This window comes from Strix uralensis, chromosome 19, assembly GCF_047716275.1.
Source record: "Strix uralensis isolate ZFMK-TIS-50842 chromosome 19, bStrUra1, whole genome shotgun sequence".
Taxonomy (NCBI): Eukaryota; Metazoa; Chordata; class Aves; order Strigiformes; family Strigidae; genus Strix; species Strix uralensis.
The window spans coordinates 5317580-5341182 of NC_133990.1; the positions used below are offsets into that span (position 1 = coordinate 5317580).

Below are 23603 nucleotides of genomic sequence, written 5' to 3' on the forward strand. Positions count from 1 at the left end.
AATTTCTCCTTTGAAAAGCCATGAATCTGTGAAAAATCTCTTTAGGCTTCAATTAGGCCCATTTGGGAAGTTGGGAACCCCCTGAAACACCCTCCTGGTCCATGGCCGGAGGGGACCAGGGCAGGCCAGACCCACACGGGTGCCTGGTGTTGGGGTGGGAGAAGGGGACCCTGTCATCCACTAAAGCACCTTCACCGGCCTGGAGCCATGAAGGCGGGAGGTTGAATCCTGCAGACCAGCACGGTGTTGGCAGCTGATCCCCATCCCAGCCCTTCTCCACGGGAGCTGATGTTTCTCCTCTCCACCAGCCCTGGAGACACGGTGATCCTCCACTGCGGATGACAAAGCCTTCTCGCTGCGGGGGAGCTTCACGTGGGAGCTGCGGAAGATGCAGTGAAATCTCAGCCCAATTTTTAGCAAAACAAACAGGAATCCGGTTCCCCCAGCGCCATGGGCAAACGGGATGTGATTTGCATTAGGCAAATAAATTGATCCATACAATTAACCATCTGCCCTGGAACAGATTTAGGTTTGGCTTTAAAGCATCACTTCCAGCCTCCCTCTGCTCTCGTATCTGCCTGAACGCCACAGGATTTTCTACTCAGAAACCAAAGGGGAATAAATTCACTGAATCATTCCTATAAGTAATTGGAGCAAAACATCAGTGTAGGTACTACAGCTCCGGTGGCCTTTGGCCTCCCGGATGTGTTTCCCGTGGATTATGCCAATGGGCAAACCGCAAAACTGCTTCAAAACCTTCCAGAGTCTCCAGTTCCCACCAAAAGACTTTACTTACTAAAACACGATGATTTCCTGGGAGCTGCTGAGTGCCACAACATCTTCTCGAGAAAAAGTTACTCGTTTCATCTTATTTCAAAAGAGGTTGCAGTTTTAAAAAAAATACGATTCAGTATAAGTTTTTTTATTCCCTACAGTTAGACGTTAAGATCGGAAATACATTGCAATCAGTGTACTATATAAATAGTCCAATTTTGGAAAACAGCTCTCATGAGCAATAAAGAAACCCAATTTACTATGCACTATAATAAAAATATCTCTTTTAGCATATAAATCAAACCAAAGTGAACAGATAAAAAAAAAATAAACTCAACCCCCCTGGTTTCTGCCCAAGAGCGCAGGCAGCCGGCCCTGGGGAAGGGCTCGCCTGCCCTATATAAATATATGCAAGAGCAAATCTGTTAAAAATTGTAGCCACCACTTTGTTTTCTAAAGGTCCCAGTTTATTCTTCAGCAGAAGAAGGAGGGCTGGGGAGAGGTCGGCAAGAAACACAATCCTTTCCTGTATAAACAGTATAGCCTGTGCTGATTTTAAGTGCATCATATGGCATATATTTTATGTGTGTATATATATAGACAGAAAGAGAGATTTTTCAAGGCAGTCAGAGACATAAAGTGATCTTATATCATCTAAAACCAACAATCATACTTGGACTTCTGGCAGTTTTCCTTGCAGTCGTCCCTGCCACCCCCCCTGCCCCTTCCCCCACGGGCTGCTGGTGCACACTGCCGTCTGCCCCCATTATTTTTCACAAAGGCATATAAATCACTGTGGAAACTCTTATTATCTTATTTTCCCTCTGCTTCCCTCTTGTCTGTTTTGAGAAAAATTAATGCATTTGTCTCCAGAAAAATGTGCAGTCTCTATAATTCAGTTTTAAAACAAGCACAACTAGCAAATGGATAGACCTCGGTTAGGAGACTCATTTTTCATGCGAGTAATTGAACCCTTCCCTTCGATTTTTCCTTTGGGTGTTAAAGACAACTGATGCCTTCCTGGAATTTGCTGAGGTCTAAGAAAGGTGGAAAGACAGACAGACAAAGTGCAAGAGAGAAAGAAAAAAACAGAGAGAAAGGAAAAGAAGGAAGAAAAAGATGAAAAAAGAAAGAAGAGAAAGAAAAAAGAGAAGGAAGGAAGGTGAAGGAAAGAAGGAAAAAGAAAAAATGGGGAAAGGGAGGAAAGAAGGAAAGAAGAAGGAAAGTCTGAGGCACATCTCAAAGCACTGTCTGCCTCTGTAGAAGGAACTTTGGGTAGCCCTCGGAGAGATCCCAGCTGGAATTTTTCCAAAAGCCAGTGGTGCTTTGGTCTGGAAGGCTCCTCGCGCCCAGGCTGGTGAGGAAAGCCATCCCCACCACGCACCCCAACAGCCTCTGCCTTAACCTTGCCCTGCGCCCCCCGCTCAGCTGCCTGCAAACCTGGGGAGTAACAGCCCCGTTGTGCCCCCCAAGCACGCCAAGCCCCAGCTGTGGGGCGGGGGGAAGCACTCTGCATGGTTCATGCCAGCAGCTTCATCCTGATGCCTCTTTTTGCATCCGAAACTCAGGGAATCTCTGCTGCACCCCCCCACTGCTAATGGCCCGCCTGCCCCACGCCCCAGCACCCACCCCTCAATGGGAGTGCAAATCAACACAGTTCTCTGGACGAAGTCCCTCAGACAGCGGCATGTTTTTCCAAACCACAAAAATCACAGCCAGCTTTAAAATAATCCCCATCCCTTGTGCTGCGGGACTCCTGTGCAGAGCAAGAACCGCCCCCCCCCCAAGAGCAATATGTACAATAAGGGCTCCTGTACAAAACAATGCTCATCCCCGCCACAGCCCCTGGACCGCATCCTGATCTCTTATCAGCTCCGAGGCCCGATTCACCACTCCCGCAGAGGAAGTCAAGCATCATTCCAGAAAAGCCACAATCAACTGAGTGCTCAGGCCAGCAAAGTCTATTGTTCCTTTGTCTCTCACTATATTATCTCTGTCCCCTGGGAGCTACATTATTGCCTGCAATATATAATGTGATTTGCTTGTTTTCCATGTCTGCCTCATTTTTCTTAGGCACAAACACAGGCACACCTTCAGCCATGCAGACTCACAGCAATGCATGCGTTCTCCTCATGAAAGAAGAGAAGGATAGGAGAGGAGCTAGGGTGGGAACTGGAGAAGGAGAGAGGGGCAGTGGTTGAGAAGCTGCAGACAACATGAAAGGGAACAAAACACTGCCTGGAAATTGGAAGTACACAGAAAACTACTGAACAGAGGTGACTGAGGAAAAAAAGGTGTTCCTCCATCCTCCTTGCCTCTGGAGGAGGAGAAATCCCACCAGATTGCAGAGACCAAAAATTAGGACCTAGTGAGTGCAGGAACTAAAGCAGCTACATTAAAGCAGCTGAAGCCGGAGGCAGGACAATGATACTGGACAGTGGGCGCAGGAGGCTGAGACCCACTCTTGGGAGTTCTGGACACTCTTGTGGCCCTCCAGGTTAATGGACCGACTGCCAGAGTCTGTTGGGAGCGAGGAGATGGATTTTCTCCCTTCTCTGCAGAGATAAAAGGATCCGTCCTCCAAGATAATGTTGTAGAGTCCTAAACAATTCAACAGAGATTATTAAGTTTTGGAAAATACTGTGACATGCCCTATACTGCTGGAGATGCTTCATGTATGTTTGTGTGTGTGTGTACGTGCACGTGAACGTCCACGGAGAGCTTTATGAAAGAGCCAGACACCTCAAGGGATCCCCCTTTTGAGCACAGAGGTTGTTTCCTAAGTTATGTTGAGAAGTGACTTCTTTATATATCTCACTACACATTTCCTTCTGCTGCAAGGCCAAAAAATCCTCTATCTGTACTACAAAAAAAGAGAGCCTGACCTCAGGCTATGATCTAAAATACATGGAGTCACACAAGTTTACCCGTGCAGTCATTCTTCATCCTTCCCGCACCAATTCTTTGTCCTTTTGCTAAATGAAACTTTAATGGCTGGGAAAGGGCTCCCTACTTTCATTCCTGGAGCAAAGCAGTCAAGTGCAAAGAGGGCAAAAGTCTCCAGAAAACAGAAAGCTTAAAAAGATTCTTCCTAGCCTAATTTGCAAGTTCTGGGCAAGGCAGGGGCTGGTGCTGAAGAACTGTGCTGAGCAATCGCACCCTGGCCTCCTCCAGCCCCCCAGTCTATTAAAGGATTTTAGCCAGAGCTCACAAGGACGCACATCAAGAGCTCTTTTCTGCGCTCAGCTATTCCACCTCCTCCCAGGGAATGCATCACTGTCTAACCCGCTATCAAACAGAGTCATCTGACATATTTCAGGAAGTTTTAGTTGATAGTAGATCTAAATGTCATGAGTAAATGGTACAGCATCCGGCTCAGGTCCAGCTGGTCCGTAGGTTTGTACCATGGTCACCTTCACCTCGCTGCACCAGGAGGCGGGGGGACATGGAGGCTGTTGGTTGGGCATTAGAGTGACACCAAGGTTCCTAAGAGTGACTCCAGCTCATTAATGTAAAAAAGAGGAAAGTGCTCTCCAGAATACGAATGGATGAAAAACCCCCAAACAATTAGTGACCTCAGCTTCATGAGTCAACTTGAGTCATTTGGATCCAGGCCAATAAACCCTCATCTTCCTCACTCAGCACTGAACTGGCATGGGCTGGGCGTTTCAGGTCGGTTCCTGAAGATGACCCTCAGCCGCTCATTTTCCAGGGCTGCCCTGCTTATCAAGACCAACCCTCCTTCCCCCTTCATTTCTCAGCATCCACAAAGAGGAGAAAACCCAGCCTGAGTGTGCTCCCTCTTTTATGTGCTTTCCTGGGAAAATGCAAGAAAATGCAGGAAAAACTGGCTAAATCCACACTGATACTCTTAACAGCAGCAAGATTTCAAATCCATGCTGACACCACGGCCCACCACAACAGTCGGGCATCACCCCATGGTCAGGGCATGGGAGTCTCACCCTGCAGGGCAGCAGCACTGCTGGGAGCCTTGGCATGGTGTGATCTTTCCATCCCCACATGGAGAGCCACAGCGGGGCTTTGAAAAGTGAGTCTGTGTCTTAGGAGCCCAGGTCTCCCCGAGAAGCAGCGAGTTGTCTGCTCTTAAGCCACTCTGGAAAGCCCAGAGAGGACCCCTGGAGATGAAGATTTTGAAGTGTGATCAAAGAGACTCGTGGAGATAGCACGGAGGATTAATGCTTTTGCAAAAGCACAGTGAAAGCTTCTTAGTTATTCCAGTGGGGCTTTTTTCAAAGGGGCCTAAGGGAGTTAGGCACTTAAATCTCACTCGGATCCTTTATTTAGTTTGCAAATCCTGTGCTGGAGTAGTGCAGAAGTGTGACCCCTGAAGCATTACTTCCCAAGCGTGTCTGCTTGAGTGAAAAGCTGAATTGATTCTGGCTGTGTTGGTGGCCTCCTGCAGCTGCTCCTTCTCCGTATCAGAAGGAGCAAGCTTGCTGGTGGAAACAGGTGAGGGTACAATGTATTTAAAGAAATAAATAAGGGACCAACAGCACAGTGAAACCATGTGGGCTATGTGTTCAGGGGAAGTCACTGCGAGCGGATCCAGGTCTGATTCCCTCCTCAGGGGTTAATGCTGGACATTATGTGCTGGAAGATGTTACTGGCAGCAGATCCAGACTGCAAGAGTGACCTCCAGCTGGGTGAGCAGCATCACTAGTCTCCTCTGGCTGGTTTCTCCATGATCTCTAAGAAAACTACAGGAATCACTTATTTCATGAGTTTGGTTATTCTTCACTGTTCATGTCTCCCTGTACTTTTTTTTTTTTTTTCTCCATCACCAGCCTTTTACAGTTAAAGAATGTAGAAAGAAGACCCAGGGGTGTTTGTTCTCCAGATGGTTGCATGTTCATGGTGTCTTAATCATTCCCACCACCACTGCTAATGCTACCGTGGAGGGTTACAGCTCTGGGAAAGCAATATGAGGAAGCCGGAAAAAAGGCACAAACAATAAACAAAGAACCTGTTCTCATGCAAATGTTTCTCACAACAACAATAATAAAAATAATAATTTTTAAAAGGGCAGATGAGAAACGCACACCATGGTCTGGCCCCAGTGAATGCTTTCCAAACCCTCCCGCTTGGTCCCTGGGCTTTCATTCTGTCTCCCCAACACCACAAACTGGATGGGGCCCCGTCCGCTGAGCCCCCAGCACAACGCAAACAGGTTTGGTATTGTTGGGAAACATGGCACACAAGTGACGTGCTATTGTCCCTAATTTGATTAATGAAGCGATCACGCTAACGGGGCATTCCACATCCCCCCAGCACCTTGTTACTAACCCACGCCAGGAACTTCCCATCAGAGCATTAATTCCCCAGTACTTGCCTTTCCCAACCTTGTCAGGTAATTGTTTATGAAAAGATGAATGTATACAATAATACTGGGTGAAGGGAGCTGATGTATGTGGCGTTAATGAATGAAATAATCAGTTTGGTAATAACTGGCATGTGTATTTGTCAAAAGGGAACCAGCAGGACATTAGCATTCTGCAGCCACCGAACCTTTATCTCCTGGTCTTGTGTTTGACAACCGCCCCCAGATAGTCCATGAATAAAATACAGAGTAGTACCCAGACATAATTAAACTGCCAATGTGGATGTACCTAAATGAACTTGATATCTTAATGACACTAGATAGCACGCGAATAATGAAGGCGGCATGAAAGGGATGTGCATAATGAACACAGACATCCCGGCTGTCGCTGAGGAGCTGCCCGTAGGGACTGTCCTCGCCAACGGCAGCTCCCGGACCTCCTCGTTAGCAGCGGAGCATCGCCTGCGCTCCCACGCCACGCCGAGGGGACCCACGCAGTGGCTCATCCACACCGGCCTTGAGGACAGAGGGGGCAAGGGCTGACGTCCTGCAGAGCTGGCCGGGCTGTGGTCACAGAGGATGGGACTCTCAGACCTGCCTGCTGGCACCTCTCACCCTCCCTCCTCCAGAAATCCCTCCTTTGCCCCATCTCTCTGCACCTAATCCTCACCGGTCCTGCTGCATCTGCTCCTCCAGAGACCTCTGGCATGCTGTTGTGCAGCGTAGACGTGATTTTAGGAACACTTAATATGATTAAATTACCAGACATGTTCCTTTTTATTTTTTTTCAGCATGGAAATTGTTTTCCAGGGGAGAAGCCACTCCTTGGGGACGGGCTGGTCAGAGAGTGTGGCCGCTGGGTGGGTAACGTGTCCTGAGATAACTCAGCAGCATGTGCAGAGCCACAACCCCTCCTCATCCCCCTCATCCCCAGATGTCAAGCCAGATGCGTCCTCTCCCAGCACCCATGGGTGCAATCCTCCCTCCGGAGGATGCTGGGCACCCCTGAGAGCCATCCCAGCCGTCCTCACAAAGCTGCTCCAGCGTTACGCGGCCGCTTGCGGGCGTTTACTCCCAAAAGGCAGGTTTCAGCCTCCTCCTTCACGGAGTCAGCGTGCTGGGTTCACACGCCACACCGCTCAGAAGGTAATTGCCACTTATTGCTCTAATGGCTCCAATTTTAGCAGCAAATGAGCGATGTACAGTAAGTATCAGTCTTATTAAAGAAATAATAATGGGAAACTAGAGCACGCGCTACAGGGGAGGAACACTCCCCCGTTACACAGGATACAGCCGTGCTGGCATTGACAGCAGCAGAGTCCCTGCCTGCTGCTGATATAACTCCAATATATTCGAATACAATAAGTTCAGTGCGTAGGAAAGCAACCGGCTCAATATGGCTCGGCTTGCTCCGTAATGACTGAATTGACGGGTGGCTCAGGAATTGCTGTGAAGCCAGCATGGGAAATGTGAACTGGAACAGGTCCTATCTCCCTCTAAGAAGGGGATAAGGAAAAAATGCTTAATGAAAATGCAAAAACTACAGCAGGTTTGGGGGAAAAACATCTTAAAAACCAGCAGACAATACAGCCTGGACCACCACAGGGAGAGCCAACGCAGAGAGCAACCCGCTGGGGGTAGCACAGCAAGTCGTGACACAGGATGGAGATGGGTTAAAAACCATAACTCCTGCTTGGGCCAGAAAAAGGGAAAAGGCGGCACTGGTGTGGTCCAGCCTGCCCAGGGAGGTGACCGGAGGAACCTGGGCACGTGCTCACCACCAACATGTCTTGAGCAATGAGCTACCATTAGAAAGATGCAGCCAAAGAGCTCTGGGTACCTACCAGGTGAAACCTTCAACTTACTGCACTCTGTTGTTTACCCCCCCTGAATATTTGGCCCTGACTGCCAATTATTTAACCATTGCTTTCCTTCCCAGGAAAGACATCCCCATGGTGCACCCTCATTAGACAGTAATGGTGATTTCATTAGATTAAATAACTCCAATGATCTCCAGAGACCAACAGCACTTTAAACACAGCCTTGGAGTTAGAATTACTGTTATTTAACATTGATTAGATTACAAGGCAAATCCAATTTTTCCCCTAAACATATCATGGCTATGATTTGCCTAGCGGGAGATGTTAAGGGCGGAATTCCTGGAAATCTGTGCTGAGGAGGGGACCGTGCCTGAGTCAGCAACGTCGGAGTGACCCACGGGTTTGTGTCTGAAAGCCCATCTGCGGAGAGCGTGAACGGGGCTCAGGGGGTGTCCCCATTGTCCCTGCCCTCGCTTTGCTCCGAAGCCGGGGGTCAGGTGGACCTGTATCTGCCCTGTTGGCTTATCATTCCCTCCAGCAGGAATATCACCAGGAAATAATTGGGTCTCTTTGACCCATGGCCCTGCTGTGGCTGAGGCCGTTAATCACTCCTTAAAGCTCCCTCCCGACTCTTTTCCCCCCGGGTCCCCCATGGCCCACGGCTCCCAACAAGGAACGTGCCTCTTCGCTGTGGCTCTGCCCACTGCTGCTCTGCCAGGGGTGCCTGCAGGGAGAGGAGGGAGGGAGAGCCCGTGTCTCTCCCTTCTCCTCATCCCCAGGATTCCGTTGGAATCCGTTTTATGGCTCTGGGGACCTGAGGGCTTGGAGTGGGCTGGGAAAGGCCAGTCAGGGCAGGAGCAGGACCATCGCAGGGCTCCACTCCCAAGTACAGGGGTGTGGTAAGTGCCCCCTCCCTGAGGACAGCGCAGGGACGGGATGGCTTTCAGCACATGGTGCACTCTCCTTCCAAGCCCTTTCCTAGGGTACACTGTGCATTTAATGCCTGGCTTCGGAGATCAGCTAGGACAGAGCTTCCTCTGGACCCCTTTGCTGATGCATCTTCAGGAAGTCAAGGGGTCAAACAACTCCTAAATGCATTCCCCAAACTGGGCAGAGCCACCTGCAGATCCAGGGATGCCGGGAAACCCCAGCAGCCGCAGGCAGGCAAGAGCACAGCCCGCTCGGATAGACAGACAGACTCCCATGAGAGCAGGCTCAGCTGCAAAACTCACTGGTCTGACAAATCTGGCTTTATTCTGGGGATGTGCAAGGAAAAGGGGGGCTCCAGGAAGACCTGGCTCCCAGTAAGCAAGGTGATCACAAAGGTGCCCATAAGCGGAGGCCAGACCCACCAGGGCACCCACCCAAAAGCTCCCAGGGATGGAGGGGAGAAGAAGGATGCATGTCCCATCCCTGCTGAAACACCCAGTGGGCTCCCGTCTGGGTCCAGACTCCTCCACCCCACTCACCCCTGGATGTCCCCAGGGGGGTGATGGCCAGGAAAGGCCCTGAGAGCAGCCAGGGTTGAGGATGACTCTGCAGGTCACCCAGGCTCAGGCTCCTTCATTTTGGTGTGGGCTTACACCAGCTTTTACAATGCTGCTGGATTTGGTCAACGAAGCCAAGTGCTGCTTTCAGGGCTTTAATAAAATCCAGAGCCACTCATAATTTTAAACCAGATTTAGTCCAGAGGAAACACACTCAAATTCCTTCCTCACCTCTGCGATCACCACCCCAGTGCTGTTCCCATCTACCTTCCCAGGGCTATAATGTGACTGAGCCCAGGCAGCTTCCGAGTGAGCGTGGGGCCAGGGGCACTGCTCTGGGGTGACAGCCGAGAAAGCAGCAGAACCATGTGCTGGGGAGATGCTTATATTGTCCAAAAATAAATACTAATTGAAAAATCCAGTGCTGAAATAGCGTATTTCTCATGTACCAAAGAATCCAGAGGAATTCCACTAGGAAACCAGAAGTTTTATGTCTGGCCTGGGAAGGCTGGTGGGTCCCAAGGGATAAATCAAGCCCATGGATTCTCCTCTTAGCTGCTGCAGGAAGCTGCCTGTGATGCCAGGGTCTGGCTCTGGTGGCCAGGGAGGCAAGCTGCTGCCCCACTGCACCACCCAGCAGAGGCAGGTGGTGAGGGGGAAGCACCGATTTCTTCCTCCCACCTCTGTTTTGGGGCAGGCTGAAAGGGAGGGCAACAAATGCTGGATTTTACTGTCATAAAGCTCCTTGAATAGCCAGGCTACAGGGATGGGAGTGCCAGAAATGGGGACACACCCAGGCATCAGCTGCCACCCGGCAGTTCGCTGTCACTTGGCCAAAAAACTCAACAGCAATTAGGAAGCAATGAGCAGATGAAGCTGTAAAACTCCGAGGCGCAGCCCCCTTGAAACCCGCAGCTCAGAGCTTGGCTCGCCGACCCTGCTGCATCGTGCCGTGGAGGCAGCGGGTCCCCGCAATGTGACAGAGGGCCACGACCCCCCGCTCAGGCAGGGCAGAGCTCAGCCCATCCACGAACCAAACGAAGTGGCTCCAGCGCCTCGATGGGCTTCGCTGCCGGGGCTGACCCCGACCCGTGGCACTGGAGCTGGTCAAACTCAATTAAATGCTGTGCACTGCATCTGGGTCAGGCCATGAAGTCCTTCCCCCTGTCTCGGCCCCTTCGGAGGCTCCCGGGCTAACTGCTTGCATGTCCTACTAAATTCTTTCTTTCTGAGGCTGTTGTGGTGGATCTGCTGCTGCTGGAAGGGAGGACGCTGGAGCCAGGAGCACACAGGCAGAGCAGCATCACAACTCATGGCAAAGGCAGCACTGGGGCCGAGCTCTTCTGCCCCAAGCCCGGCTCCCATGCTAGGCTGAGCAGGGATCACACCATCTGCACGTTTAAATCTGATGTGATACTGCTGTTTGACTCTGTGCATCCTCTGCATCTGCCTGTGGTCGGTGCAAAGGCAAGACGGAGAAGGCAGTGTTGGAGGGAGGGATCCTGGTGCTCACTGACTGCAGAAAAGCCAAGTCCCTGTCCCTCTAGAAGCACCTTTTGCAATGATCTTAATATTTTTTTACAAGCTCAGCAGCATAACCCCATTTCGCAGATGGGGAAACTGAGGCACAGGACAGACCAGCACCCAGCCCAGCTGCGTGTGTCCCAAAGCCTCCTCAGCTGCCCTGGACACAACACAGGAGACAGGCAGCACGTGCTGTGTGTGCCATGGCGATGTCCGCACCGTCCCTGGGAGCTCAGCTCTCCTGTCACCGCAGGGGAACAACAAAATCCCATCTCCTGCCCTAAGAAGGGTCCAGCCCAAGCCAGACCCTGCTACACTTGGGAACAGTGAGGTGGGAACCGGCCACCCTAGCTCAAACAAGGAGCAGCTGGACAAGGAACTCCTTGGTGTTTGGTGCGAGACATTTGATGTCCAGGCCTTCATACCTTCACCTCTTTGCTATCACATTGAGAGATTGCTCCTGGCAAGCTGACGTTGCTGGTCTCCTTGGAAAGACAACTGTTGGCAGAAAGTTTTCCTTCCAGCAGCCCCAGCACACAGCTCTGCACTCCCCCTCCTCCAGCCTGCCCCGCGCCTGCTCCCCAGGATGATGCTTCCCCCTCTGCTATGTGACCTCATGCCACAGAAAGTGGGACGGGGCGATGCAGCCGTCCCCACTGCATCTCTCCTGGGGCACGTATCACCTTCCAGCCATCCAAACCCAAGGAAGGGCTGGGGCTTTTTCTGTGCTTGCTCAGAAACCTCCAGCAGCCCTTTAAACCCAGGCAGGTTTGCCCAGAGCAGAGGAGCGGGGCTCACGCCCTCTATCCAGGCACCAAAACTCTCCAGCAGACGGGCAGAAATGAAGAGCTGGGGCGGCAGTTGGACCTTAAACCACTCCAGATGTTTACAAAGCAAACATCAGTCCCAGCAGGGCTGCAGAAGGTGAGGGTCACTGCCCGCCCCTGCCTGCTGCTGCTGCACGGAGGGACCAGCCTCGGGTACCTCAGAAGTGCAGAAATCTGAAGGGATACTTCAGAAAGTTCAGCCGTGCTTACCCAGCTCTCACTAGCCTGTAAGTGATAAGAGATATCTTTATTTTTTTCTTTGCACCTAGTATGAACTACTACACTTACACACACATCCAGGCTCTTCAGCATGAGAGCTGATGGGGTGCAGCTGTTTGATGGTCATTTATACCAAAATTCCCCAGGCCATGGGTGCAAAGTGCAACGCTCCCTTCTTCGCTATCAACCACTGGCCATTTGATGCCAACTGAAAAATGCATCCCCTTCCAGAAAGGGTATTTCTAACCAAGTAACACCAACGATACTTTCCCCCCCCCCCCCATAATAGTTATGGGAAGATAAGCCTCCCTGGGTGACCCTGGGGTCCCCCTGACCCATGAGCTAATTCCTGTGCCAGCAGCAGGAGCAAACCCCTGGGTCCCCAGCCAAGGCCTGGGGACCCCCTCAGTGGGACTTTGCTTCTGGTCCCTCACGCTTGACAGTTCCTGATGCATCTTTCTTTGCTAAACACTTCTGCAGCCTTTTTAGAGTTTTAGCCAAAAACCTCCCATGGCAGCCAGTTCCACAATTTAGTCAGACTGTTTGAAAAAGTCCCTATTTCTGCTTCTTCCCAACCTGTTGCTGACAGTATAGATGGAGAAGCAAGAGGGATGGCCGCTGCCTTCTCAGCCACCCCGTGCAGGTGCAGGGCGGAGGGTCCCAGCCACGTCCTGACCCGCTGCCCGTGCACTGAGGTGGCTTTGCCCTGTGCACCTGCCCCCGGCAGCACCCGTCCCCAGCAGCACCCGCAGCCTGGCTGCCTCAGCTCGTGGGAGACCCCAGCTCTGTGCACCCAGCAGGAAACCAAAAGCCTGTGCTAGGCAGCTGCTCTGCAGCCCTCATCCCACTGTGCTGGGGCTTCCTCCCCACGGTCGCTAGGAAAGCTCCTCTCAGCAGCTTCTGGACCCAGGCTGCGGGGAGAGTCTTTAGCGGAGCTCCAGAGCATCCTTCCTGGGAGATTTTCACAGCTCACAGCCACTCAATAACACAGCGCATCAGTGCGGGGGAGGAGGAAACATAAGAGGGACCATGAGCACCCAAGGAGATAAAGATGCAACTAAGCAGACTTCCAGGCACAGCCAGCCCTGCGACAGCAGGGGAGCTGGAGGAGCGATGGCCCCCAGCCCAGAAGCAGGTGGAAAGGACTTTCCCAGCGCATGGTAAAGCTGTGTCATCTCTAACGTGTTGGCGGAGCAAGAAACCCAGTAAACCCCCCATGAGCTAAGGCTGCAGGGAGCTGGTCACTGCCCCTGCTGCCCCTAACACAGCCAGGCTGGGGAGGAGCGAGCGCCGAGGCACCAGTGCATCCGCATGCACACGTGTCTGAGCTCAGTATCTTCCTCTTCCTCTTCTTCCTCCATGTGGCCCTGCCCTGCTGGGGAAGCTGGCTGGGACAGGGCACACAGACTTTGGTGGAACCAACACACACAAGCTGGGCCTCACCAAGCCCTGCATGGAGGCGGCTGAAAGAGCCACTGACCCCAAACCACCCAGCTCTGCATGTCGCTACCTGTGCTCTGGTTGCTGCGTGCAGGGAGATTGGGCTTTTGGTTTTTTTCCTTCTCTAGAGATGATGAAGGAGCTAACAACCATTGTCACCCAGGTACAAGACTGAGAAATACCAGGCAAACATTTATAAGAAAATATTAATATTCACACAGCACAGTTCAGCAGTGCAAGAGGGCAGGGTTATTACACAACATTAGCTTTATCCCTTGCCGTGACATGCAGCTTTTGCACAGAAAAAAATCCAAATCATCTTGCAAGCCAGAAGAAAGACCACTCCCCAGTCATCAAACACCAACCACCCTGAGCCCCGTGGTGGGTCCCTGCCAGCAGCACAGTGCCCAGCAGGTCCGTGGACAGGGAACAAAGACAACTGGAGCCAGTTTAAACTGCAGAGTTAATTTTTAGGGGCAGAAACTAGAATTACCTGAGCTGGAAGTTAGCCCGGACACGGGGATTAGCACCCTCAACCTTTGTAAGAGGAGTCAGGGGAACTTTCCATGACCTTAAGCACAAGGAGCAGGTCGAGGAGCAGAGCAGCACCAGGAGGTGATGCCGAGGGAAACCCAGCACAAGCTGAACGCCGATCACCGATGCTTGTACCAACCAGTCTCCCTTTCTACCACAGTTTGAGAAAAATCAACAGCACCATGGAGCTAGACACCAAGAGGTTCCACGTGCTAAGCCTTGCTCTGCCAGAGGCTCTGGGTGCTTTTCTGCCTGTTTTCCTCCTGGTAGAGTGGAGCATCCTCCATTCCACCAATGCTGCTGCTGGCCCTGGCGCTGCACTAACCCGGGGACCAGCTGCCAGAGCCGGGGAAGCCGGCCGTGCTGTGGCTCTGCCAGCACCTCCCAACAGTGTGGCTTTGGAAAGAGAAACACCACGGCCGAGGCCACTGACCCAGCGCTTGTGTCTCAGAGGAGGGAGATCTCTCCCACTTCTGGCTTCTGCACATCATACAACCTCCTCCTCCCGTTACCAGTTTTACCTATGCAAATCACAGCGTGTTAATGGCACAGTACTAATTGCACCTGGGGTAACCCATTGCTCCCCGAATCCAGGCCTGGGGACCCCCCCATGGGCACAGGTCCAGCAGGAGCAGTGGAAAGCCATACCTCACTGCGCCAGGTGACCCGGGGTCCTCCCAAACGCCTTTTGATTGAGGCTTAAAGCAAAACTTGGCAAGGCACAACCCGGAGTCCAGCAATGTTTGAGACCAAAGGGATTTAAGGAGCAAATTTCCAGCTGGGGGAAGGACTCCAGAGCCAACAAAGTCCAGGCACAAAATGGAGAAAGCGGCATCTCCAGCTGGCACGTTACAGGAGCACGTCAACACCGTGGGGTCGCTGATGGTGGAGTGTGGTTTTGGGGGTCTCAGCCGAGCCAGGCCACCTCCTCGGGCTCTCTGCACACCACTTCTCTGGGGCCATTGCATCTCCTGCCTTTCAGTCGCTAACCCTGTGCCAGAGGGGTCAGGACACAGAGCTTCCCCCAGGTGGGAAATCCAGATGTTTCTTCACTTGTTTTACTCCGAGCTGGAACATGCCAACGCTTGGGAATTTCTCCCCAAAAAGGGCTTCCCAAACAGTCCAGATCAGACAGTGCAGAAGTGTTTAAATAACGTTGAAAGATGCTGATACATGGTACTCAATGTTACAACAATACCATGAAAGCAGAAATGAAATGTTAACGACAAAAACGCAACACTTGAGAGCCCAGAGATGCACACGTGAGCATACACACACAAAACATCAGATAAACACAGAAGTCAAAACAATTGGATTTGATATTTTCCCATAAAAGGCTTCCCCAGAGAGTACAGGCTGCGGGAGGGAGCCCTTTTCCAACAGGCGATGTCAGAACAAATCAGCCTGGCTTTTTGAAAATTTCAGCAAAAAAAGATCTTGCTGGAGAGAGATATAAACAAATAAATAAATAAATAAGTAGCCAGCTTCCTATCACCATGTTGTGCTTGAACCTGAACATCTCTCACCAGGGGAAGGTGTGGGAAGGGTGGTTGTGGTCAGACCTGATCCAGTGGTTCACATCCCAGTTTCCAGGCACTGGCTGTGCTCGGGAACTGGAGCCGAGCAGCATGGCTGGGGCAGGGGAGGCTGCTCCATCTCCCACTCGGAGCCGGGAGCTAGGCAGGATCCTGCTGAAGCTGCTGTGCTGGCACCCACGATCTGCACAGCTTTGTGCAAGGAAGGTGTCCGGATTCCTGGAGTTGCCCAGGTGGGATTTTCTTACACAACGCTTGGGCACGGCTGCTTGACAGTTGGGAAAAACAACAACACGAGGTTTCCAAAGCTCCCCTGGGGCAGCAATGGGAAGTTTCTCTGTCTCCCACCAGGGATGTACCCGGCAGCAGCCTTGAGCCTGGGGGAGTTGGAGCAGGGATCTTTATATCTGCAACAGATGGCGTTGCAACAGAAAGAGCACGTTATGAATCTCCTCACTTCCAGGAAGCAAGAAGGATGGTCTTGCCATGCATGAAGGGAACCGGCGATTTCTTTTGCTGAAAGATTTCCTCCTGCAGAATCACATCATTCGATGAAAGAAATGCCAAGAATAATTCACTTCCTCGAGCAACTCTATTTATATTCTCACTGCAGGCACCGTCCTGCTCACGTACCCGCCCCAGGGAGTCACAAGGGCTCAGGAGGGCGCAGTTTGGAAGTTAACATGTTTAACTCCAAACTATGAAAAACTGAATTTCCCAGGAGGTGGGTTATACAGGAGACAGGCAGAGACACTGGCCACTGTCAAGAGTCCCGGGGATGGCCCCGGTCCTACAGACCTTGCATGAACAGTCCCAGTGACCCACACGGGGCTCTGTAATGGGCTAAGACCCCCGTATCCAACTCCAGCAACACAACTTTAACTGCAACTTAATCCACTTCCCTTCCAGAATACCTGCATGTAATGAGAATTTGGAAAGATTTATGGCTACAACCACCGCCCCTGCTCCCCCTCGCCAGCCTCTGCTGTTTCCCTGAGAAAGCAGTTTGGGTTACCTCGATATTCTCCAGGGGAAAAGCATAATTAGCAGCTCAGGAGTTTTAATGCCTACGTCAGGGAGGGGGCTCACAGGGGGTTATTCTCAGGTTTTCTGATCACTTGTTGTTTGCTCTGAACTCTTTGGAAAGGCACCAGCTCCCTTCCCCCTCCCCAGACCTAACTGCTCTTATTATAGACTTCAAAAGGTCGGGGTGAAATCCTACCTCGGCTGTGGTGAACACACATATTGGTGGTGATGGTGCGGCCAGAGCACGGCCCCGGACCCCAGACTCGATGTAATTACTCCCAGGAGCCCCCCCCAAAGGCAGCAGAGCTGATGGCAGGCTACGTGCATAGGTGGTGATTTGCAAGATCCGACCTTAAAGGAGGACTAGTGATTTAAGCGAGGTGAATCTACTGCTTCTCTAAAGAGTATCACAATTTTTGCCATAAATGGGCTCTTGCCCCAGCCAGCTGGAGCTTTGCGCTGCTTTTCACGAGACCCGGCTCTATGAATTTAACTGACAAAATCTTGGACAGTCGAGGCAATATTTTCAAGATTGCTCAGCACCAGCAGGCAGGGCCAGGGGAGCCCTGGTTTCCAAGCATCCCAGGCCCAGGCAGAGCCATGGGGTGGACGAGGATGGTGCCAATTGCCTCCAGGCTCCCACATCCCAGAGACGGGGGCGTAAGGCAGTACTGACGAGGAGGACGGGGTCTACTGACTTCTGAACCTCCCCAGTATATCCCCGTACAGACCAAGGATCTGCCGAGAGGAGAGTCCACGAAAACTCTAAGTATTTCTTTTGAATGGGAATGGGTTTGACTTCTCCTTATACTCCAACTCAGGAGCTCACCCCATCACCAGGATCGGACATGAACCCTGGATATGAACTACTCTATTAACAGAAAACAGAAGGGATCCGTGTAGATGCAAAATGCTTAAAAGAACCCCAAAAATAACAACCCTTTGGGGTTTATTTAAAGAGTAAGGGGAAAGATCCCTCCCCAGCTCTTAGCAGTTAGCTCTTGCTGGGGGTGTGTGGCTGGTCAGTGCCATCCCTCAGGTGTGTGCACTAGCTGGCACTTCACCTTGCCACGAGAGGACAGTGCCAAGGCTGCAGGACCCCTGCCAGCAGCTCTGGTGGGGTTCACCCACTTTGGGTGTTATTTAACCCACAGCATAGCCCAACAAGCTCCGACTCCATACAGCACCTCATCTCTGCACTGGAGAGAGGTGCCACAGAGTCACAACCCTGCAGCACAAGGCAGTGACTTCCCTCCCACTTTACAGATGGGCAAACTGAGGCACACCAAGACATCTCCCCAGCAGTAGGGTGCCAACATTCAAACTCTTTCAAATCTTTACCAAAATGCCTTGAAGTATCCAAATCCAGATCACACATAACAGCAGCAGCAAACCACATGAGCACCAGAACCAGTTAGTGTTTTTATAACAGACTCAGTGACCCCAGCCCTGATCTCATCAGCATTTCCAACGAGCATCTTCTCCCCCCCTGCTCTTCCCCCCTAAGGAGAAGTCCCTTCAACCACCTCATCCTCCACCTCCAATGACTCCTTGGCCAGGAGACCCACGCTGCCCAACCAACCAACACGCTCTCCACCATCTTTGTCTCAGCCTATCGCCAGCTGTTGTTCACAGTGAATTACCTGCGCTTTGGGGCCAAGACCATCTTTTGTTCCCTTTTTATACAGCACCATGAGCTCAGTACGGGGAGGTATCTGATTACACAGCTAATAAATAAACAAGGACCTTGATCCTCTTCAGCACATGGTTGTCCAAGTCTGCAATTTCCAGAGGAACTGCTGCAGGCTGGGCTTGATGCTATTAGTAATTTAGGTGTGTTTGGAAGATGTTCCCAGGACAAGGAGCAGGTGCTGCTAAACCAGACCTTCCTACAAACAGGCGGGCATGCAGCAGGGAGTGGAAAACCCAAACCAGCTCAAACTCGATGTCCAACAGCAAAACACGTGTTCTGGGCTGGGCACACTGTGAACACAAAGACCTGGTGTTTCTTGCAGAGGCTGCAAGGATGGCTGAAAAAAAGTGGTGGAGAAGAGCACTTTAAGGCAACTACTGCTACACCATCTTCCCCCTGCAGGGAGTTTTACAACAAGGTCTTTCCTCCTGATGGCCATCTAGTCCTGCTCCACCTTTCACGGATTGTACTCGCTCCCCCCAAGTCTCCCCTGGCATCACACACACCCGCCTGCTCCCCATGCCTACGCTCCCATCCTCACTTTCACGCTTCCACAGCACTCACAGACTGCGCTGCTGAATTACAGCAACCACAAAAGCCCACAGACCTCCAGGCCACCCGCTGCTACAGGAGTGGCCTGACTCCTCCATCCCCAGGGCTCCGATGTCACCATGATCTGAGGCACAGAGGATGGGAAACGGCACAAGGTGGGATGCAGCTGCTGTAAGCACATCCCCCTCTAAACAAACCTCCTTTTCCTCCATCCCAGACCTCTTCAGCAACTGAGACGTTCCCTTTTACTCAGAATCGTCAGTGGCTGCCCAGATTAGAAAGAAGAAAAAAAAAAGAAAGCCTTGGAGAAAAATCCCAAGAGGACATTAATTAGGAGATGGCACTTCCCAGCTCTAGAAGCATCAGGGAGGAGCAATACTTAAATTCCCAACCTGACGGAGTAACTTTGAATCATCTTTCATCTTCCCGTGGATCGGGTGTAATCTAATGACATTAGCTTGGCTTCGCTCTAGTGAAATTGGCATCGGTGCTACAGAGGCAGAGAGATTAAAACATATGAAATAAGTGTTCCTGGGGTGACTGACAGTATAATGACATTCCAACAGGCAGCTCAATCAGCGCGAGACTAACAAAGGATCAGAGGGAACCAGCCAGACTTGCAATATCACCCGCAAATACAGATTTTTTTTTTTTAAATCCTTTTTTTTTTTTTTTTACTTGACTAGCTTAGCCCCTATTCTTGGGAGTTTTCCCCAGGCTGTATACAGCTGTATTCAGGGTGGGGGATGGCAGTTGAACTCTATTAAAACCCATGCTCACCTGCTATTGAACTCTGTTAGCTCAATAGCCTTGTTCAGGGCTGGAGCAGAGGTTTCTGCGCTGGGAAGTCAATGCGAGCATTGTGGGCTGCCCTCCCTCCTTTTGTCCCTGTACGAAGAGAGGACTTGTAAACCCGAAACGGAGAAAGCTGCTTTCGGCACACAACTTCCCTTGATACTCAACCCACACACGAGCACACACGGAGGTGTCACACTTACTAAATTAAATCACTCAGATTGTTTTTTATAAAATCAGCCTCTTGGTAGGGCAGCTGCCTTCGTACCCAGGCTCAGCTCAGGCTACAAGAGCCGAGTGATTATTCCACCTGATTTAACAGACAGCCTTTTCGTGCATTGTGTGGCACCCCAGCAGGCGACAGGACCTTCACGTGCCAAGCCCGTGCCTCCAAGCCGCTGCCCTACAGGTACCACCCAACTGGCCCTCTGGGAGCATCACCCTGCTGCTGCAGCCACAGCTCAGCCCCCCGTTTATCCCCCCTCACCCGTATAACAAGCAGCTGTTACCGGAGCCGCTCTTTTGTTTCTGAGAGGAACCGGGGTCCCCCTCATGCCCGAGACCCCAGAGCCACCCTGCCACCGCCCTGGCATGGCATCCTTGTGACAGCGGCACCGACCATCAGCCATGAAGGCTGGCTGGCTCTTCTGCCTTTGCAAGCCTGTGTCACTGCAAACAGCCAAGAGCTTTTTATTCCCTTGGACAGGGCGCTCGCTGCCCGCGCCGGCTTCCTGCGGGCGCTGAAAGCAAACCCAAGTGTTTATACCTTGTAATGATGCTGTTTAGTCTGACTGCTGGGAAACATAAATGCACGTGAAACCTAAGCCTCTGATGCCAAAGATAAGAAATCAGGACCCCTGGCAAACATCTGGCCATTTCTCCGGCACTGAACCCTCATCAAAGATTACAGCAAACCCATGGAGAGAGACAGATATTTTTTTTTAAATGAGTATTTATAACAGGCTGGTAACTGGTTACCAGCGGGCTGACACTGCAGCTCTGCCATCACGCCGGGACTCTGTGTGTTAGTAAAGATTACTCATACAAGCAAAGCTGGCAAGATTAGGTCTCAAAGGAATAATCCTATACAAAGAATTCACTGTACCTCAGCCTCCACAGGGCTAATAAAAAAAAAAAAAAAGGTGAAATTCAGTACATCAAATACCAGAACAAACAAACTGCAGCAATTAATGGGAGAGCTCATGTACCAAATGCTAAAACATAACGATTACACAAATAGCGTGCAGGGCAGCACCTCGAATGAGTACGAGCTGCGAGACCAAGACCAAACCCCTGGAAAATCAAATCCCCTACACTGAGGACTGTGCTATGCCCTAAATGCCTGTGGCTCCTCCTCTGTCTAGGTCTGCACTCCTCGCTTGGGCACAGTTTCCAGAAGCGGGTCTATCCCATTGCCATCTGCTCCTCAAGGCTTCGGGAGCATCTTTGATAAACGAGCTTTTCTGCATATCCACCATAAATTTCAGTAGATGCCACCCCAGCGCCATGTGTTTATTTTTCAAAGTCAAGACTTGATTAAAGTTCCTGAGGTTTTTCAGATTCGTTTTTAATGTTTCCTTTCTGATACAGGGTCAGCATGTGGAAATTGGCTAAGTGCACACTAAAAATATAATTTTGTAGACAGCTTCAGCCCACACAAAAGGAAAGCTTTCTTCTCGGAGAACCCACACTCTGCTGCCTGCAAAAACCCGGCGTGTTTCTGACACCAGCGGATACACAAGGAAGCTCATTACTTCCACGTGTTAAGACTTTTACATAAACACTTGGACTGTCAGTACTATCCTACTCCACATTTCAATACTGTCACCGCAAGCTGAGCCAAAATCATCCTCTTCTCTCTGCTAATAGCTGGGCTTAACATGAAAGTAAACCAAGCACCGGGGGTACCCGAAATCCTCTCCTTTTTGCTTGTTCATTCAGGAAAGCCACAAACACAGACACACTCTGCGAAAGAGCAGTTTCGCCCCCACCCTAACCAATCCTTTCCACAGGAATCTGCCAGAAGACGCTCATCTATTAACTTTAAAACACACAAGGAAAACATCTAAACAACATTAGTAAGAATCCTGCCCCTTAGCTTTAATGTTTACTGTCTCATTTTAAAGGGGATACCTTTTATTTGGTTTAATGAAACACTAATTAATTGAAAGAAGAACCCCATCTACCTTTTTGCTCGTTTCTCGGGCAAGGTGAGCGTGTGGGTTGCGGTCCTGGAACTGACATTTTGGGTTACTCGTTCCTGGGCTGCTGAAACGTTTGCACGGGAAATATGTTTTTTCTCCACACTGAATATGGGAAAGCTGCTTTTATCGGCTGGGCGGGAGGTGACGGTACGATGCTTTGCCAGGGGAGGCAGCTGGGGCTGCGGGGCGGCTCGGCTGGGAGTTAGATCAGCCACAGGTTTGGCAAAGCCACCCCCCCCCCCCCCCCCCCGAAAAGCTGAGGAGCAGCAAGATGTTGGGGGGCCTGGGATCCCTGGGGCAGGTGGGGTTAGCTCTGCCTCAGCATCCCCATGAGGTCCCCAGGGCGATGGGGGCACCCACTGCTCTTCCCATTGCCTCCCCCTCCGCGGGCAGCACCCCGGGCTGGGGGGAGGCACCCCCGGGGGCGCCCTGCAGCGGGGCAGGAGGGCTGGGGGATGCGCGGGCAGCGGGGGAGAGGAGGGGTGGGGGGTTAGGGGATGGGGTGACGGGCAGGCAGGAGGATGTGGGGAGAGAGAGGGGCTGGGGGATCTGGGAGCAGGAACGGGAGAACGGGGTGAGAGCGGATGGGGAAGGAGTGCCCGGGGAACGGGGGAATGGAGAGGGGGCTGGGGGAAGCGAGGCTGGGGGAGCTGGGGAGCGAGAGCAGCATCGGCGGGAGGGTCTGGAGAGCGGGGACGGGGCTGGCGGGGTGGAGGGCTTGGGGCAGGGGGCCCGGGAGAGGCGGGAGAGCGGTGGAGGGGCTCCGCGGCCAGCGGGGGGCACTGCCGGCCCGGCCACGGCCCCGGCCCCGCCGCCGAGCCGCCGCCCGCCGCAGCCCGTCCCGTACCTGTACCAGGCGAGTCCCCGCTCGTAGTTGCGGTCGAAGAAGTGGGGCTCGGCGCCGACGGCGCGGACGTCGGGGTGCACCCGCAGGAACTCCAGCAGCGCCCGCGTCCCCCCTTTCTTCACGCCGATGATGATGGCCTGCGGCAGCCGCTTGCTGCCCTCGCCCAACAGCAGCGCCAGGGTGCCGGGCGTGCCCGCCGCGCTGCCCCCGCCGCCGCCCGAGCCGCCGGCCCGGCTCCCGCCGCCCCCGGCCGGCACCTCCTGGCCCGGCGCCGCCTCCTGCCGCCGCCGCCGCTGCTTGAGCCGCTGCAGCAGCCGCTTCCGCCGCGCCGCCGCCGCCTGCCAGGGGGGCAGCTCGGCCGAGCCCCCCAGGTACCCGCCGCCGCCGCCCTCCTCCTCCTCCGAGGCGGCGCCGGCGGCGATGATGGGTCCGGGCAGGGTCTGGCAGCGGTCGGCCAGGCAGTAGAAGACGTAGAGGGACATGAGGAGGGAGCAGAGCATCACCAGGAACTTCTTGAAGATGCTGCGGGGCAGCGGCTCGGCGGCGGGGGCGGCCGCCGCGCTCACGGCCATGCTACCCCGAGGCGGCGGCCGGGCGCCTTGGCCATGCTCCGCGGCCGCCCCCCGGCGCGGCCCCTCCGCGCAGCGCTCAGCGGTGGCGGGGGGCTGCGCGCTGCCGCATCCCCGGCGCGGGGGCCAGGCGGCGGCGGCGGCGCCTCAGGGGGGCATCCCCCGCGGGGAAATGGCGGGGGGGGGGGGGGGAACCGGCGCCGCCGCTGCGGGGCCGGGCGGGAGGACGCGGGGCCGCCAGCGCTGAGGGCTCGGCGCGAGGCTCCCACGTGCGGCGGCCGCCGCGGCAAACTTCGGCGGAGACATCGCCGTGCGGGGAGGGGCGGGGCCGCGGCGGGAGGGGCGGGGCCGAGGCGGGAGGGGCGGGGGGCAGAGCCGCGGGGAGGCCGCTTCCCACCCCCTCGGGTGGAGCGGGGTGC

The 23603-nt window shown here is 52.9% G+C and overlaps 1 protein-coding gene across 1 annotated transcript in view; it reads right to left on the minus strand.

Moving 5' to 3' along the window:
* The window catches only part of LOC141952200 (heparan sulfate glucosamine 3-O-sulfotransferase 3A1-like), a 39717-nt gene extending 16527 nt beyond the window's left edge, over positions 1 to 23190 (minus strand). The window contains exon 1 of the mRNA XM_074889382.1: positions 22616 to 23190. Within this exon, the coding sequence (XP_074745483.1) occupies positions 22616 to 23187 (572 nt within the window). The 5' untranslated portion in view covers positions 23188 to 23190. The remainder of the gene's footprint in view (positions 1 to 22615) is intronic.
* Positions 23191 to 23603: the final 413 nt, after the last annotated feature.